General features: G+C 33.2%; 1 protein-coding gene across 1 annotated transcript; it reads right to left on the minus strand.

Annotated features, from left to right (window-relative positions):
• Positions 1–7,106: 7,106 nt before the first annotated feature.
• On the minus strand, positions 7,107–19,766 carry LOC126887109 (NADH dehydrogenase (ubiquinone) complex I, assembly factor 6). Its single transcript, XM_050654451.1, has 4 exons — positions 19,512–19,766; positions 19,225–19,456; positions 17,643–17,875; positions 7,107–7,500 (listed from the first exon to the last, which is right to left on the minus strand). The coding sequence occupies exons 1-4, from the start codon at positions 19,625–19,627 to the stop codon at positions 7,152–7,154; spliced, it is 930 nt and encodes a 309-aa protein (XP_050510408.1). The 5' UTR covers positions 19,628–19,766; the 3' UTR covers positions 7,107–7,151.
• Between the last annotated feature and the right edge of the window lie 224 nt (positions 19,767–19,990).

Raw genomic sequence — 19,990 nt, forward strand, 5'->3', positions numbered from 1 at the left:
TTTTTAGGACTCCATAGGAGCGTTAAAAATGCTACTTTAAGGCACTAGTGCTTTAAAAATTTTAACGCACTGCAGTTAAAAGTGAATTGTCAAATTGTGAAACGTCAAAATATTTATATTTCATTTATTAACATTAATATTAATAATACAACTTGCGCAATTTGAAAAAGGTGGTTTAAAAGGTTTTTTATTATAATTTTGTGTCTTTGGATTTGTCTTCCTTGGGCGTAAAATAATAAAACATCTATTTTTATATTTCACTTGTCACCGTGATGTATAATTATGTATATCTGAAAGGTAAGTACCATGCGGCTTGATGGCCTTGTTGGTAGAGCATTGGACCAGAGATCAAAAAATCGCGAGATTGCGGGTTCAAATCCCGGACGATTCATACTTTTTTCTTTTTTTTTTAATATTTGGCATTGTTAAGTTTTGGTTCATTTTTGGTATTTATTGTTAATTTTTTGTATTGTAACTGTTAAGTAGGTATATTTATTTCGTTGAAATTATATTATAATAGAAGTATAACTTCTTACGTGCCTACAAAGTACACACACATTCTTTTTTTTTTTTCATTTAGTACAAAAAATCGAAGAAAAAGTAAATCGAATGAAAGGTGATACGAGGTACTGTATGATGATTTAACTATAAGAATTATATGATAAAATTGTAAAAGGATCTTCAAAAATGAAAATAACGGATACATATATAAAATATAATTTGTATCGAGAGGTTAGCGCACGAACCTTTTCGCTGTGAGCCAAACTTGTGCCTCAGAGCGCACTATTAAAATATCGATATCTTAGCAAAAAATAAGCCTACGAACATTTGCCTATGCTCAAAATATTGAGCATAGTTCAATCCTTTTGACTTCTTCTACCATTAATGGTAATTAAAGTATAATGTGTATTGCTCAAATTTGCTTAAAATCCTTATAAACAAATTATTATGTAATGTACAATTTTTTTAAGAAAATTATAACTTCAAACGGTTATGAATAAAGATAATGTAATTTAACAATCTTTGTTTGGAAGTCTATGAATTAAGCTTTAAAATGAGGCTCTGTAAAGCTCATTTGTATGAGTAGAAGGCGAGTGATCGAAAAATACTTGTTTTTCAAATTGCAATTTACATTAGGCACTAATTTTACAATATCTCGAGTTCTAATTATTGGATTTAAGTTTGGTAAACGCTATTTTCTTGTTTTCTTATTAAGGAACAAATTTTATTTGAAAAAAATTTTGTATCTCTTTTAGCTTGCGAGCTGGAGTTTTATAAACACTTAAATTATTTATAACAATTTTTTGACCACTCGGATCGAAAAAATCCACCCTCGAAATTCGTAATCAGCAGCCAAAAATCAGTGACCTCTGGCCACAGTAACCTCTATTTGGCGCCTACATAAATCACTCGCGGTTCTTGATATCGATTGTCTAGAAGCAATACCTCGTAAGTACCAAAAATTCAAAAATCACGCTTTTGGCGCCGCAATACTAATATAAACCTTTTCTACCAATCACCAAAAGTATAAAGGCGCAAAGCAATGAATATCTCGCCTAAATGCCAATACCTTCCTAGATATTTTGAGTGCAATACCTACTTCGTGTGTGTTTATTTTGCTATGGTAGTTAATGGTGATTATAACGTAAAATTTTGTTTTGCAAGTTTAAATTATAAAGTTTATCAATCTGGTGATTGGTAGAAAAGGTTTAAATCAGTATTGTGGCGCCAAAAGCGTGATTTTTGAATTTGTGGTACTTACGAGGTATTGCTTCTAGGCCATCGATAAAAAGTTTTTTGCTAAAAACCATAAATTTTGCCAGATGCACTTACGAGGTATTGCTTCTAGGCCATCGATATTCCGATCAACTGTACTTATATACAATTTTAAGTATAAAAGCTCCTTTTTGAGTGTAGTACATATATTGTAATATTTCATAGATTGTACTTAATAGAGGCATTCCAATTTTATGTATTTTTTATTATATGTTTATTTGTTACATATTTTTAGCGTTTCTGTATGAAATATTTACAAAATAAACACGTATATAAAAAGAATTTGTATTTTATTCTAAAATTATTTATTAAAGGTAACAAAAATATTAATTTTTTTCATAGAAGTACCTTATTGGCATTTTAAACTATGGGATTATGGTCAAAGCATAAAAGGGTGAAAGAGAACAGAAATATGAACATAAAAGGTGGGAATAACACGATACAACATAAACAACACGAAATGGTAAGTCTGGAAAGAAATACCTGTACATTCAAACTAGAAGAAGATACAAGCTTGTACTCCAATGACACATCAAGCTCAATACAGGGAAGAAGAGACGAAGGCATGGAGAATAGAGAAAAAATATTTCATTGAAGCAACAAAAAGAATTAATAACGGCAAAGCTGTAAGGGAAGATGTAATGGAACCAGACGTGATGAAATCGGCGAAGAAGCCATATGTTTTTAAACTAGGAGGAGTAATTCTTGTTTGTAATAATTGGTCCAACCTTGGACAAGTTTACTACACTGTTATAAAATTTTGACACTAATGACATTTATGAAATTTTGACACGATTGGCATTTCATAGGTTAATTAAATTATATCAGCATTTTTTTTAGTTTTCTACGTTATTCCTTCAATTTTTAGATCTTTGGTCTACTTTTATATAAAAAACAGTTGTTTTAGAACTCTTTAGCAACGTATTAGTATACCTAATATAATATTTACGGATTACCATCGAAAGCCGATATGATCAACCAAAAAAGATGTATTTGGCGATTTTCTAGTGACTTTCTTGGGTGTGAATCTGTCTTTTTAGTTTACTCCTCTTGGTTTAAAAACAAACTATAGTTCTGGATCATACGTAATAAATATGAAGCATTGAAGCAAAATAAAATACCAGAAGATTGGGAAAATAGTCTTACTACACCTACCAATTTACAAGAATGGGACAGAACCAACTAGGAGAACTATATAGCGATGTGTCTAGCGCAAGTGGCATTTAATATATTAAAATAATAGAGGACACATTAATATTTTTGTACTGAGAAGTATAATAGAAACATGGAAGTACTACTAGCATTAGTAGACTTGAATTGATTTGACAGAATAGATAGAAAAATACTCGATAAATGTTTAAAACGGCTAAAAACTCCGAGAAAACTAATACAAGTAGTAAAATCGATATACAGTAACCACCACGCTACTAGACACACAGGTAATACAGTAATACAGTCCTGGACCCTTCACTTGTTGCACTCTTTACTTTTATGTCTAGAGACGTCTAGAACATCAGAAAATGTATAGAAACTAATATAAACATGGAAAGTTGACAGTTTATAGAACATTACATTGTAGTCGTATTTGGAGTTTATAGTTGTCATTGTGAAGTTGTAAAAGTTATACAGCATTGTAATATTTTTGGTGTTTGAATAAAGTTTTTTTAAAACAGTGTAACAATACTATTAATTAATGTATGGAAAAGCAATTATTTTGGATAGTTTCATGACAGACATGAAAGTCGCAGGTGAAAACGGGCCAGATTAGTCCAAGCCTAGAAATTATAGCTATGGTTCCTTTTCATAGGCATTTTTCAGTGCGTCACAAATGATAGAAAAAGGTAAGTCCGCGATAATACACATTCATAACATTTATTCTAACATGACATTTTAGTTAAATCTGACAGTTGTCACATTTTATTTGCAATTTGGCATAAAAACAAATCAATTGTGTTTATTGCATTTATAAAATATTTTCTTTGATTTGTATAGTCTTATACATTGTACAAAGTATATTCGTAGATATTTTATATAATTCGTAAATAATTTTTTTTCGATTATAGCGCCATCTATCGACAACTAGAATAAATGTTATAAATGTCTGTAATCACGGACGTGCCTTTTTTCTGTCACATACAATTTAATGCGTTAGAAAAAAATCGAAAAACTGTGACACACTGAAAGATGCCTATGAGAAAAAGAATACCCGTGTGTTTATTATCGTGGCGCTTATTGTACCTACATGGAGGTAAGAGAGCTAAGATACAAATCAGGGGAAAAAGACAAGATTTTTCCTAGAAAGAGGAGTGAAACAAGTAGATAGACTGGGCCCTCTACTGCATGTTTATAACAATCAATTAGATTAATAAAAAAATATGAGATATAGAACGAGGACCTTCCAAACAGTTGGATACAATCAGCTTACTCCTACACAAATTGAAACACTATTATGCGCAGACGACATAGTCCTGGCGGACAATCACAACAATATGCAAAAATTAGTAAGATGTGGATAGAAGAGATGGATAATTTGAAGATGGTCGTAAATATAAAGAAAAGCAAAATAATGGGCTTTAACGGCAAAAAAATATCATACAAGGGATAAGAACTAGAGGTCTCAACATATGAATACCTAGCCTAGAAAATACCTTCATTTGTTGAAAAATGCGATTTGGAGATAGCTGATAAACATAAAAAGCCAACAGTCTATTATGGTGCTTCTCAGAGGCTTTTTTCAGTGTGACGCAAGTGACAGTTGTTGATAGATGGCGCTATACCTAATCGAAAAAAAATTTAGGTATTTACCCATTATTTACCTATTACATATCTATGTATGCGACTACAATGTAAAGTTCTTCTTAGTCTTTTAGTGTGCCATTAATGACGTAATATATACGATTTTAAGAATGTAGAGAATCATAGCATGATATTTTAGTTAATTCTGACAGTTGTCAGAATCGTAATTTGGTATAAAAACAAATCAATTGTGTTTATTTCATTTATAAAAAGGTTTGTTCTTTGATTTGTATAGTTTTATAAATTGTACAGATTATAATCGTATACATAAATCATTTTTTGTTGGATTATAGCGCCATCTATCAACAACTAGAATAAATGTCTTTAATCACGGACGTATCTTTTTTCTGTCACTTTCAACTTAATGCGTTAGAAAGAAATCAATAACTGTGACGCACTGAAAGATGCCTCTGAAAAGGAGTTTATACACTCTTTCTCTCTTGTCTTCACCCCCTGGAAGGAGTGCAATGGTCGTCGTTATATCGTGTATGGTCCGGTTCCGTAGATTTTTGTCTCTAATCTTCTTCTTCCATGTAGGCTTTAAAGCCTGTTTCTTCTTAAATATTAGCCTCCTAAATTGTTTAAGTTATCGCACCATTTTTTTCTTGGTCTGCCAATACTTCTTCGTCCATTTGGTGACTTATTATCTCGTGATATTCGTACTATCCTATCCTCTGCCATTCTACTAATGTGTTCGTTCCACTCCTGTTTTCGTTTTGTCAACCATCCATTTATGTCTTCTACATTGCATGATCTTATGTTTTCACTTCTCTCCCTATCCAACAGACTTTTCCCTGATATTCGTCGGAGTATTTTCATCTCTGTCTCTGGTCATTTCTAATATTTCAAGCATAGGCGTTGGAGATATTCCTCGTGGCTTTCGGCCTTTACAACTACTTTAAATAATGAGTCTCCATTTATTGTCTATGTCTGGTCTTATGACATATCCGAAATATTTGAATAATTGATGGATTCGACCGTTACTTGATGGCAGTTCATTTTATCTAACAATAAAACACTGTAAACGTTTGTTTTCTATACTTCCACAAAATTTATTATAACTATGTGACTACAGCTGTTTCGGCAGAGTGCCTTTCTCAAGTGATTTAGTTTACTATGGGTTTGCCTTTTTAAAGTCTTTAACTGAAGACGTTGAGGAGTGGGGAGCTGTTTGTCTCGAGTTGGTCATTCAGAATTATATCTGTATTTTTTAATTTCCATAGATTCTAATAAGCATTCATTCCATAGCATGATACATAGACTGACAGAAATTCCCATGTCAAAAAATAACTTCGAAATAGCTTCGAACATCATTAAACAAATAGCTGTAAACAATGGCTATAACGAACAAACAATTAATAAAATTTTAAACCAAAAACTCCATAGGCCTGAAATTAGTCTATCCACCACCACAGAAAGAACCCAGTACCTTCTGCTCTATCACATATACTGACAAGATAACAACAAAAATAGCCAGATACATAAAAAAGAAAGGAATAACACCAGCTTTCAGAACTAACAACAACTTAAGCAAATATATTAAGAACAATAAGAGCCGAAAGAGAAAACAACTACAGAGTGGTGTCTGTCTACAGAGTGGTGTAAGTTGTGGTGACTGTCCGAAAACTTACATCGGTCAAACTGGCAGAACCTTTGACAAACTGATAGCAGAACACAAAAGGGCTTTCAACAATAGAAAAACAGACACTTCTACATACGCACTTCACCTTCTAGATCATAATCATTCTTTTAATGAAGAGTTTCAAATTCTACAAATTCAAAATAAAGGCCTTAAGCTATCTTTATTAGAATCTATGGAAATTAATAAATTAAAAAATACAGATGTAATTCTGAATGACCAACTCGAGACAAACAGCTCCCCACTCCTCAACCTCTTCAGTTAAAGACTTTAAAAAGGCAAACCCATAGTAAACTAAATCACTTGAGAAAGGCACTCTGCCGAAACAGCTGTAGTCACATAGTTATAATAAATTTTGTGGACGTATGGAAAACAAATGTTTTCAGTGTTTTATTGTTAGACGAAATATTTGAATTGTTATTGTTGGATTTTGCCAGAGCCCCTTACAGATCTTCAGTTCTTTTAGAATAGAATTATTTGTTTTCATTATTCTCTATTTTGGTCCTATCTGATTGCTGTCCAAGATCCGCATCCATATGGCAGTACTGGAAATATTAATGGATTGATCAATCCCATTTTTAGGGTTTTTGAAATATTTGGATCGTTCCATATTATTTTGGTCAACTTTCCCATACCGATCTTGGGAATGGATCATTGTTATAGTCAATATGTCAAAGAACTCTCCAGTAATTTCCCCCTCATTGTGTTTCATAAGTAGCAGGAACATGTTTGGCATCTGATCAATGGTAATAAGTGATTCATCTGAGAAAAATACTCTGAATCAACCCAGTTAACATTTTGTCAAAATGATCTAGATATAGAAAATGTTCGCCATGAGTATCTTGTACAAAAGAATACTTAGAAAAAGGTATTATTATAAAATAAATACACTTAATAACACGATAAAAACAACTTTTATTAAATACATATTTTAACCTTATCAATATTTCTTTCTAAAATTTGTAAACCATAACTGTGGTAATAATTTCCAAGATCTATGTTGCAGAGATGGATGAAATACATTATAATCTACCTTTTGTAATCTTTCTAGATAAATAAAAACAGGAACAGCAGGCAGTAACACCTTTCTTCCTTCTTGTGGTACTTTCTCCATAAGACTTCTGGCTTTCATAAGATGTTGATGTGCTCTACTAGCAATTTCGAAGATACATTCATGTAATTCTTTGCTATTTTTTGCTCTCCTAATATGCTCTTGACTTACTTTATTTTTTATGAGTATGTCGTCAGGAATCGCCAAGAAGTTTAAACGAGCTGCATGAGGTACACTTCTAAAATTAAATTAACCAGTTTTTAAGACGTAAAAAAATTGTGATTAAACAATTTCACTCTATGGCAGTTTTATGCAACATAGCGATGGCTTAGTGTGAAAACCTCGTAACTAATTTTTTTTCGAATATGACATTTTGGTGGTTTTAGTTTGAAAACCTTGTATCTTACGATTTACAACTGTTAGAAAAAATCCAAATACACTAGACTATTTTCTACAGCCGAAAAAAGAAACCACGTATATCAATTGCTCTCTTGATTTAGTGTGAATACCACGTATATTTATAACCAAGAATTTGGTACTTAATTTGAAGTGTTTGTTTGAGAGATTCGACTTGCAGAAATGTTTTTTGTGAACAACAAAAGGTAGTCCGGCATATAGAAACATTTTATGAACCTTAAATCAAAAGATTTGTATTGTATCGACCTAGTATTTGGAGGTGTGCAATAAGCTATGCAAAATGAAAACCTCGTAAATAATAATAAACACAACCTCATTTGAGATGAAAAACACGTATATCAAGATATACGAGGTTATCATAGTTACTTGGGCAAAGGCTCTATATACTGCAAGGATATTTACGTGTTTTTCATAGTTAATATTTGTATTTCCAATTTAACAGCAACATTTAACACTTTTAGCTCTGTGCCAATATCAGGTATTTGTCTCAATGTGCTCGAATTAAAAATACGTAACGTAATTTTTGTTTTTAGGTTATATTATGCAATCAGTATTTTGCCTCTCCTGTAAAATTGTAATTTAGTGAGATACGAGGTTTTCACACTAAGCCATCTTTGGCTACCAATGATACTCTGACGATTCTGCGTTGTGGTACCATATGCTCAACCTTCTTGGTTTATTTCTGGACCATGTGTATCACCGGTGATACCATGCAGTGTATAGTTTAAATGACCATTAATCTCGTTGATATATAAAATTGGGCAAACAAAGTGTGCCGATGGGATGTAAGTGAACCTAATAGCATGTCGGACAAGTGGGCATCAGGGGTGATTCATATTAGTCAAGTTGCAAAAGTAATAGTATGATAAAATTGATCCAAATAATGGCATAACCCAGACATCCAAAGTGAAAGTTATCCTCCAACACCAAATTGTTCTATATGGTCCACATAATGTTCAGAAAAAAGTCACAACCATTTTGAGCGTCGGGTTTGGGGGGGGGGGGAGAAATCGGTAAATTCGTAGTTTTTTACGTTCTTCGTCAATATTTCTAAAACTATGCGGTTTAGCATGAACCACCTTCTATACAAAAATGTTCTACATTAAATTTGAAATAAAAAAAGGTCCTATGCATAATTCTTCTAAAATGAGTTACGGAGGTAGTATAGTGTAATTGGTCCAAAAAAACGCCTAACCCAGACAGCCAAAGTAAAAGTTTTCCTCCAACACCAAATTGTTCTATATGGTCCACATATTGTTCAGTAAAAAGTTGCATCATTTTGAGCGTCCGGTTGGGGGGGGGGGGAGATGGGAGAGAAGTCGGTAAATTAGTAGTTTTTTTACGTTTTTCGTCAATACTTCTAAAACTATGCTTTAGCGTAAACAATGTTCTATACAAAAATGATCTAGATAAAATTTAAAACAAAAAAGGTCCCATACATAATTGTTATAAAATCAACGGTTCCAGAGTTACGGAGGGTGAAAAGTGGAGGTTTTCGATACTTTTTATATTATTTGGACAATTAATGATGCTTTTGGGTGGTGAGGTTGACGTTTCTTCAAGGGCTTATCATTAACATACCATCGGCCACTGAAATAGCAAATTTTATTTACAAAAAAATTTATTTCATCAGTAATAATATTATAAATTGCCCAAAAAATATAAAAAGTATCGAAAACCTCCACTTTTCACCCTCCGTAACTCTGGAACCGTTGATTTTATAACAATTATGTATTGGACCTTTTTTGTTTTAAATTTTATGTAGAAAATTTGAGTATAGAACATAATTTACGCTAAAGCATCGTTTTAGAAATATTGACGAAAAACGTAAAACAACTACTAATTTACCGACTTCTCCCCCCCCCCAAACCGGACGCTCAAATTATTCTAACTTTTTACTGAACAATATGTGGACCATACAGAACAATTTTGTGTTAGAGGAAAACTTTTACTTTGGATGTCTGGGTCTGGGCCTTGTTTTGGACCAATTATAATATACTATCTCCGTAACTTTGGAACCGTTCATTTTAGAAGGATTATGCATAGAAGCATAGGGCCTTTTTTATTTCAAATATTATGTAGAATATTTTTGTATAGCGTCATGCTAAACTGCATAGTTTTAGAAATATTGATGAAAAACGTAAAAAACTACGAATTTACCGAATTCTCTCCCCTCTCCCCCCCCCCAAACCCGACGCTCATAATGGTGTGACTTTTTTCTGAACATTATGTGGACCATATAGAAAAATTTGGTGTTGGAGGATAACTTTCACTTTGGATGTCTGGGTTTGGGTCTAGTTATACCATAAATAGCAAGATTTGACGACCATTATTAAAACAATCACGCATTGTTTGCTAAATATTTTATTATAAGTTATCGAAAAAAAAAAGATATATTTTAACAGATACAAAAAATATTAACTTAGTGTCTTTTTTGAAAACATTCCAAACATAGCGCCGGAGCATTTGGGAAATTATTTAGTCCATTTTGTGAGGCCGACCCGGTATGAAAAATTTTCCGATTTGGTTTCTTTGCGGATTCCTGTTCAAAAATGTCCCCTTTAAACAAATCAGAAGGCTTCTGGTTCATTCATATACCATGTGAATCACCGGTGATCACAAGCAAATCCCGCCTAAAAGTTATTCCGGTATGGTATTTAAGTCGTCCAGAGCGACACCTATGAATCGGAGAATAAATTTATAACCGCAGTGTGCTTGGTACCAGACAGAAGTCTATGCAAATTTATGACAATATAGCAGCGACTAAAAAAATTTATGCCGGTATATCACCGGTGATTCATATGGGAGCCAAAGTGTTAATATGTTTTAGATCTCCTATGGCCCGTTTCACCAACAACAAATAATTCATTGAATAGTTATTCGTCAAATATATTTTTATTGTCATTTAATACAGTTTTGATAACCTAAAGTTAAACTGGATTCTTAGCGATAATAAGTGCTTTTATGCATACAAAGACTCTATGAAAAGTAAGTTACTGAATCGTGAGTCTAAACTTAGAATCTACAAAACAGTAATTAGACCAGTGGTCACATATGGATGTGAAACGTGCACCCTCTCTACCACTGATGAAAATCAACTGAGAATATTTGAGCACAAAATACTAGGGAAGATATCTGGACTAACCTCATGCGGCGATGGTTCGTGGAGAATTAAAATGAACCACAAGCTGGATGAACTAATGCAGAGCGCAGATATTTTTAGATTTGTAAAGTCTCAAAGACTAAACTGGCTTGGTCACTTAGAAAGAATGCCAGATAATCGAGCTGTAAAAGTAATCCAGAGATGGAAGCCTCAAGGAAATAGAACAAGAGGAAGGACCCGTAAAAGATGGATAGACGACGTAGAGGAGGATCTTAAAACCATGAACGTGGCGAAGGAAAGTATCTGACAGGGCAGAATGGAAGAACATTGTTAAGCAGGCCAAGACACACAAAGGGTTGTAGCGCCATTAGAAGAAGAAAAAGAAAGTTAAACTGACAAATTTTCTTTGTTATAGATATTTAAAGCAAGATTAACTTGTCAATTTATTCAAAGAGTAAATTTATTTGATAAATAAACAAAATAAGTCTTTGACATTAGTGAAACGTAGATGTGCCAGTTTTATTGGTCGAATAACTTTATTCAGTTTGTCATTGGTGAAACCGGTCATTATAAGATATAAAGGGTGATTCCCTCAACGCTGCTGTTGTGAATCTAAAGAGTGGGAAGTTTAGTTATCATGGAGGCATGGTCTTGTGAACAACGCGCATTTGCTGTGAAAGCTTATTACAAAAATGGTGAAAGTTTTGTGTGTGTACAACGAGCATTTACAGAATACGAAGACATGGAAGAACAAAGTGGATTTCGTGCAGGAAGATCGTGCACTGATAATATATTCGTTCTGCAGCAGGTAATAGAAAAACGGAAGGCAAGGAATCTATCTACCCACCTATTGTTTGTAGATTTGGAGAAGGCATACAATACGGTACCTTTGAAAAAACTGTTTCAAACATTGACGAAGGTAGGTCTCAGTAGAGAGTATGTGGATGCTAGCGCAAATATATACAAAAATGCAAGAAGTGTCGTTAAAGAAGGAAACTTTATATCTGAATCATTCCCTATATCAAAGGGGCTTAAACAAGGATGTTGTCTGTCTCCGACTTTATTTAAAATATATATTCAATCATCGCTAGAGCAGTGGAGGAAACAAGTATCCGGAATGGGAATAGACATAGGCAGTGGTAAATGTCTAACAACTTTGTTTTTTGCAGATGATCAGGTAGTCGTAGCGAATGATGAGGAAGACATGGACTACATGTTTAGAAAACTAAAGAAAGAATATGAAAAATGGGGCCTCAATATGAATATGTCAAAGACAGAGTATCTTAAAATAGGGGATGATGAAGAAGATCCAGTTAGAAATTAGAACCACAAAAAGTTGTAATGAATATAAATATCTCGGATCTATAATATCTAAAGAAGGCACTACCAAAAGAGACATCGAAAAGAGAACGCAGCAGGGCAAAAAAGTGGTAAACATTCTAAGCTCTCTACTGTGGTCTAAATATATAAGACAAAAAACGAAATTGACAATCTATCGTACCTTGGTAGACCCTATTATGACTTATGGAGCAGAAGTTTGGCAGATGACAAAAAAATATAGAAAAAGAATAGAAGTAGTAGAAATGGATTATCTAAGGAGAGCGTGTGGTATATCTAAAAAAGATCACATCGGTAATGAAGATATTAGAAGGAGGACACATACTGTATATTCCAGTGTAGATAGAATTGAAACTAGACAACTAGTGTGGTATGGTCACGTCAAACGAATGAATGAAGATAGATGGCCAAAGAAAGCTTTGAATTACATACCACACCAAAGAAGAAGGGGAAGACCTTCAGTTGCCTGTGAAGAAAATGTACGGCACAACATGAAAGATAGAGCCATCAAAGAAGACGAATGGATGGACAGAAAACGATGGCGGTCGAAATGCGAGAAGCGGCAGAGGCTGTAGGAACCTCGCTTATAGGTAGATAGATAGACAACGAGCATTTCGTTTACACTACCATTTGCCGCCCCGTTCACAAGACCAAGTGGACCAAGTTACAAGACTTGGGTTAGGAAATTTGAAAGTAGTGGTTCAACATCACAAAAAAGAGCTGGCAGTGTCAGAAATGCTCGCACACCACAGAATATTGAAGCGGTGCCAAATTCATTACACGCGAGTGCTCGAAGATCCTTGCGACGACTCACATGTAATGAATTTGGCACCGCTTCAATATTCTGTGGTGTGCGAGCAGTTATGACACTGCCACTCTTTTCTGTGATATTGAACCACTACTTTCAAAGTTCCTAAACCAAGTCTTAATAGCCATGTTAGACGGAACTGCAGCGCGGGGCGGCAAATGTTATTGTAAATAAAATGCTCGTTGTACACGCACAAAACTTTCACCATTTTTATAATAAGCTTTCACAGCAAATGCGCGTTATTCACAAGACCACGCCTCCATGATAACTAAACTTCCCACTCTCTAGATTCACAGTTTTTACGTCGCAAGCCCGCGGCTCCTATATTTATCGTCAGCAGCGTTGTCAAATCGTACCGTTTCACTGAATCAACTTGTATTATTATGCGAAATAACAAAAATTGAATATTTTAAAGCTCTTGACACAAAAGCAACTATTTTTACACTTGGCAAATTTGAACGCTAAAACTTTAAAATTTCTTAAGACATTTACACTGTTATCCACTTAAACCTAACATATAACATGCAAAGGATTAATTGAAGTTCAACAAACGGTATAAGAAAAATTAACTTCAAAATGATGAAGCACATTATGCATAAAGTTGGAGAATTTCAATAAAATCATTTGTATGTTTAAACTCACATACAGTCGGAAAAATGAAAGAATACCCATAATAGTGCATACTGACTTTATAACATAGTCATTAATAAGCTGCAGCAAAAATCAGATTTAGTAATTTTTTTTATGTATTAGCAAAATGTTTAAGTGTTTCAAAAACACAGTATGTTCCACCACATTCATGAGTAAAATATCAGAACCAATCATATCAAATTAAGAAATCTCATCAAAATTTAATCAACAATAAAAAAATTATTATAATTGAACGCTATGGTGGAACAACGTTGTAAACGCCAAATCAGATTTTGTCAACAAATTGAAAAAACACGTTATTATTTATCATTTTGAAAAAGGAATCTTTATGAGGGTACTACATAGACTATAGGATACATAAAGTAAAGTCTTGTAATATTCCCCACAGTCGGCAGCACATTATTATGCACATATAGAACATTGTTCCATGGAAAACTCACATATGAAACTATTTGTGGTTACAACTTTGTTCCAGCATAGCATTCAATTATTGTATGTTTTAGACAGTGTCTTAATTTTGGAGGGCAGTGTAGTCCTGGTCAATGTTTGTTTTTCATTTCATTATTTCTTCTTAATGGTTATAAGTGCGATAATTTGAACGTAATTAGATGGTTAATGTAAATAGAACATAGTTAGAAGATGAAGCAGCAGGCATAAAAATAAATGGCCTACCCATATGTGAAATTAGATATGCTGATGATACAATACTGATAGCAGAAAATATTACAGATCTACAAAGAATTTTAGATAAGGTTGTTGCAACGAGTGCAGAATTTGGTCTGTCACTAAACATAAAGAAAACAAAATTCATGGTTATATCAAAGAAAAATATTAGAGACATCAATCTACACATAAATAATAAGACGATAGAACGAGTTCAGAATTATAACTATTTGGGAACAAACTTAATAAAACAAATGATTATACCAAAGAAATCAGAGTTAGAATAGAAAAAGCTAGAAAAACATTCAATAATATGAAACAAATTAATATATAGTAGAGACCTCAGCCTAAATCGTAGAAAACGAATACTAAAGTGTTATGTATTTTCTGTTCTTTTGTATGGTGTGGAGACATGAACTCTTAATAAACATCCACAAGGAAAAAGTTTTCCAGTAGTTGGCTGTATACCATATAATCCAAAAACGACTAATATCCTTTATAAAAGGTATATTTTTAAAAATCCCTAAAAAGGGCTAGGGAGCGTTCGTATTACGTAACACGATTTTTGACCCCCTCCCCCTACGTAACGCACTGTAATGGGTGTTTAACTATTACGTAACGCAATTTTTGAAGATTTTTGACCCCCCCCCCCCCCCAACCTGTGTTACGTAATACTTGAACGGTTCCCTACATCACAGAACTAGTTTTCGATTGGATGACCAATCAGCATCAGTGCTTACTGTAAAATCGCATAAAATAACATTTTGAGAAAAAAAGAAGAAGAAGATTTTTTGACCTTAAATATCTTATTTTTTCGTCCCGCAGAAGCTATATACCAATTTTCAGACAAATCGGAGGTCCAAAATTTTTTTTGCTCCAAAATTGAGTGATTTGAAATGGAATGACCCAGTTACATTTCTGTGTCACTAAGCCGACGAATCTATTGAGACATTGTTTATTAAGAAAAAATGACTAAAATCCTTTATAAAAGGTATATTTTTAAAAATCCCTAAAAAGGGCTACATCACAGAACTAGTTTTCGATTGGATGAATGACCAATCATCATCAGTGCTTACATGATCTAACATGCTAACCACCAAAATATAATATTATAAAAACATATGGGTAAAAACCCTTTATAATTGATCCGTCATGGAAATTTATTATTTATTTATTTCATCTATGTTTCCATGATGGATCAATTATAAAGGGTTTTTACCCATATATTTTTATAATATTGTATTTTGGTGGTTAGCATGTTAGATCATGTAAGCACTGATGATGATTGGTCATTCATCCAATCGAAAACTAGTTCTGTGATGTAGCCCTTTTTAGGGATTTTAAAAATATACCTTTTATAAAGGATTTTAGTCATTTTTTCTTAATAAACAATGTCTCAATAGATTCGTCGGCTTAGTGACACAGAAATGTAACTGGGTCATTCCATTTCAAATCACTCAATTTTGGAGCAAAAAAAATTTTGGACCTCCGATTTGTCTGAAAATTGGTATATAGCCTCTGCGGGACGAAAAAATAAGATATTTAAGGTCAAAAAATCTTCTTCTTCTTTTTTTCTCAAAATGTTATTTTATGCGATTTTACAGTGATTTGGTGTTTATTTATACAAATTTGCATTTTCTATCGTAAAGTATCGATGGAAAACATAATACTTTAATAAAAGTGACTTAAAAATGTCATTATATGGCATTATAACAAGTTACTTTGATTCAAAACAAGCTTTTGATCAAATTTTATAGTGTAGAAAACGTTAAAATACCGTTTTTTACATTTTTCTCCATTCCCAAAATACATCATAACCGATTTGGCTGAAAATTTTCCCACAGATAGACAAAACATGGTACTTTAAGTGGTGATACGGATTTGAATTATATTACAATACCAAAAAAGTTACATGCAATATTACAGTCAAAAATATAGGCGTCTACTGTAAGTACAATTAACTCGAAATTATCGACCTCACGACAAAAATTGTTAAAATGAAATTGTAATAATTGTAAATACGATTTTTTGGAACAATTTCAGTTCCTACCATTTTTGTCGAAAAGTTAAAAATGGCGGAGATATTGTGCAAAACAGATTCTGCTTTAAAATCAAGATGGCGGCTAACGTAATGGAGGAATTCATCCGTGATTTTAAATTTAGGCTACTATTGACTCTCCTTAAGATCAGAAAAATAAAATTTTGGGCAGCTCGGCATTCACGGTCAAATGCTATCCCGACTGGACTAATCCTACTTTTGAGTCTGATATTACTGCATGTAACTTTTTTGGTACACTGTAATATAATTTAAATCCTTCTAACCACTTAAAGTCCTATCTTTTGGCTATCTGTGGGCAAATTTTCAGCCAAATCGATGATGATGTATTTTGGGAATGGAGAAAAATGTAAAAAACGGTATTTTAACGTTTTTTACACCATAAAATTTGATCAAAAACTTGTTTTGGTTCAAAATAACTTGTTATAATACCATATAATGACATTTTTGAGTCCTTTCTATTAAAATATTATGTTTTTCATTGATACTTTACGACAGAAAATGCAAATTTGTTTAAATAAACACCAAATCACTGTAAAATCGCATAAAATAACATTTTGAGAAAAAAGAAGAAGATTTTTTGACCTTAAATATCTTATTTTTACGTCCCGCAGAAGCTATATACCAATTTTCAGACAAATCGGAGTTCCAAAATTTTTTGCCTGAGTGATTTGACATGGAATGTACCAACTACATTTTGTCTCGTTTTGATATATCTACACCACTGAACTTACCTTAATGAGTTCTTTTGAGTGACACCTCTTTCTGAACACCTAAAACCCCAGTGAGGGGTTTCGAAAACTCCTCACTACGAAACTCACTAAGGTAAGTTCAATTTCGTAGATTGAACTTCAAAATGTGAAAAGTAGTTAGATTTTTGTGTCTCTAAGCCGACGGATTGAAAGCATTTGAAATGTGGACATATCGAAAAATGCTGAGAATCTCCTGGACAGACAGAATAACCAATGAAAAAGTACTAATAAGAATAGAGAACAGCAGAGAGATACTGGATTCCATCAAAATACGAAAACTACAATATTTGGGTCATATAACACGTGGTGACAGATATGAACTCCTAAAATTAATAATGCAGGGAATGATTCAAGGAAGGCGCAGCATAGGTAGAAGAAAAATGTCCTGGCTGAGAAACCTCAGAGAATGGCTTTGATACAGCTCAACTGAACTCTTTCAAGCTGTAGTTTCAAAAGTTGGAATAGCAATGATGATTGCCAACATTCGTCGCGAAAATGGCATGTAAAGAAAAAGAAGATGGTTAATCCTAAATTTGTTTACTTATATGTTTTTTCTACATACTAAATTGTTTACCTATCTCTTATTTATCACCTTAAATGTTGTACAATGCCCTGAGCTTTTCCTAAATGGGAAGCTGCATGATCTGCGTCTATATTCTTAACACCGCATGATTCCAAAATTAAATAATAGACATTTGATACACTTTGTTCTGTATACTTTTCCATATCTTCTAAAGATTTAAAACCTAAAATGTTTAAGGTTGTCTTTCTTGAGTTAATTAAATTATGTAGATATCTTTTGGAAAGCTTTTTAATACTATTTGCCTAAAAATAAATTTGTTACTTCTCAAATCAAATATAGTGGGTGGCCAAACTATTAGGGACACTGCAAATATTTTTCTATTTTCTACGTTTTGTTGTTTTTTGATAACACCAACGTATGATTGGGGAAGACTGGAATCGAGCAAGTACAACTTTTTTTATTAGAGTTCGTGAACAGCGAATATTATCATTTTTACAGGTATGCTTTTCTGATGAATCAACATTCCAGATTTTGGTGGACAAACGTGCATTCTTCTGACAACGTCCTGGGGTGCAGTTCCATCCAGATTGTATTGTATAGAGGGTAACATCCGGTTAGTGCCATGGTGTGCTCCATAGTCTCAGCCAAGAATGTGGGATGCTTATACAGTGATGAGCGCGCTAATAACTGGCAAAATAGCACAAAAGATGAAAAATGTACTGAGTTGCAAGATAAAAAGAAATGCAACTAGCCGAGCTGGGAAATTTAGCGATATTAACCTAAAAATTTACATTATATTGATTGTTTCCCACCTTTAGACGTATCGGACGAGTTTGGCAACTGCCACTGTCACAGTGACAGTTTTAGTTGACATAAGTACTCCTTTGATACATGTAAAGGTGGGAAACAATCAATATAATGTGAATGTATATGTTAATATCGCTAAATCTCCCAGCTCGACTAGTTCCATTTCTTTTTATCTCACAACTTAATACGTTTTCCATCTTTTGCGCTATTTTACCGGTTATTAGCTCGCTCATCACTGTATATCATGGAAGGGACAATGAGACAGGATTTGTTTCTGATCCTGTATTTAAAGCGAGTACTTGAAACTCGGCTATTGGCCCAGCTCAAAGAATGCGTGGTTCCCTGAGCATAGAAAATATTTCAGCTGGAATAATTCTGCACTGGCTGGGAAAATCAGATGACATGAACCATGAACCCTATAGAGAGCATGTGACAGTTAACCAAATGGGCGATCGCCAAAGATGTTATTGCTACGAAGCAGCAGTTGATTAAAGCCCTTATTAAAGAATGGCATCATAACCCGAACTAAAAAAATAATTCAGAAGCTTGTATTCAGAGCAAACATTGACGTGTAGAAGCTGTAATTGCAGCAAAGGGTAGCAAAACAAAATATTAAAATTAGTGATTTTATGTTAAAAATTTTTTGTGTAAAAATAAATGGTTTTACTAAAAAACTCATTGGTTTTGTGACCTTAATACCACACTCTCTTATAAAAAATAAATAAATGCGAACCTTAAAGCCAATAATTACTTGCTAACAAAATTCAGTTAAACCAGAAAATTAAGAAAATGTTTTACAGTCCCTAATAATTTGGCCATCCAATGTATTTTCTATCTAATTTACCCTAAATAGTTCTTGTGCTACAGGATGTTTAGGTACTAATTTATAGTTTGTAGATAAACATTTTTCCACAGTTTCCTCCCAAAACTTTAATCTCATAAGACCAATAGTTTCTTGTGAGACATTCTCTACTACCTGGGCAATTTCAATATTGAAACTTCTCACTGCTAAAGCACTTGCTCTGGTAGAATTTTCAAGCAACAGAGTGCAAACAAAATTTTCGTAGTCATATTTTCTAAAACAATTTTAAATAAATCTTTAAGTGTTATACATTTATTTTCAGTTCTTACTTCACATAATTTAAACAATATTCTCCTGTTGTCTTACTACTAAATCTGTACGTGCTAAATAAGGATTCGTTTTTAAATAATTTTAACAAACTAGATGAAGTACGGCGAAAAGACATTCCACTTTCATTGATTTCAAATAAAATATTAAATTTTTTTTAAATATTTATTTTACCATATAAACTAGGTTAAGTTTATGTCATGTCATGTATAGATTGCTCTTCTTCTAATTTGTTAAGCTGATTTATTTGTGGCCTCTAACAATGAATTAACACAAACACATTGTCAATTTAAAGCCGCGTACAAACCAAGTTCGCGAACCGTTAGCGATCTGTTCGCGAACAGCTGTGTGGACTACAGTTCGTAATGGGTTCGCGAACAGTTCGCTGTTCGCTCAAAGTTCGCTTGGATAGCGGTAACATCAAAGGGTTTGTTCGCGAACAACCAGTTAGTAAACAAAACGGTCTGGACGTATTGAAGTT

Source organism: Diabrotica virgifera, chromosome 6 (assembly GCF_917563875.1).
Source record: "Diabrotica virgifera virgifera chromosome 6, PGI_DIABVI_V3a".
NCBI classification, from domain to species: Eukaryota; Metazoa; Arthropoda; class Insecta; order Coleoptera; family Chrysomelidae; genus Diabrotica; species Diabrotica virgifera.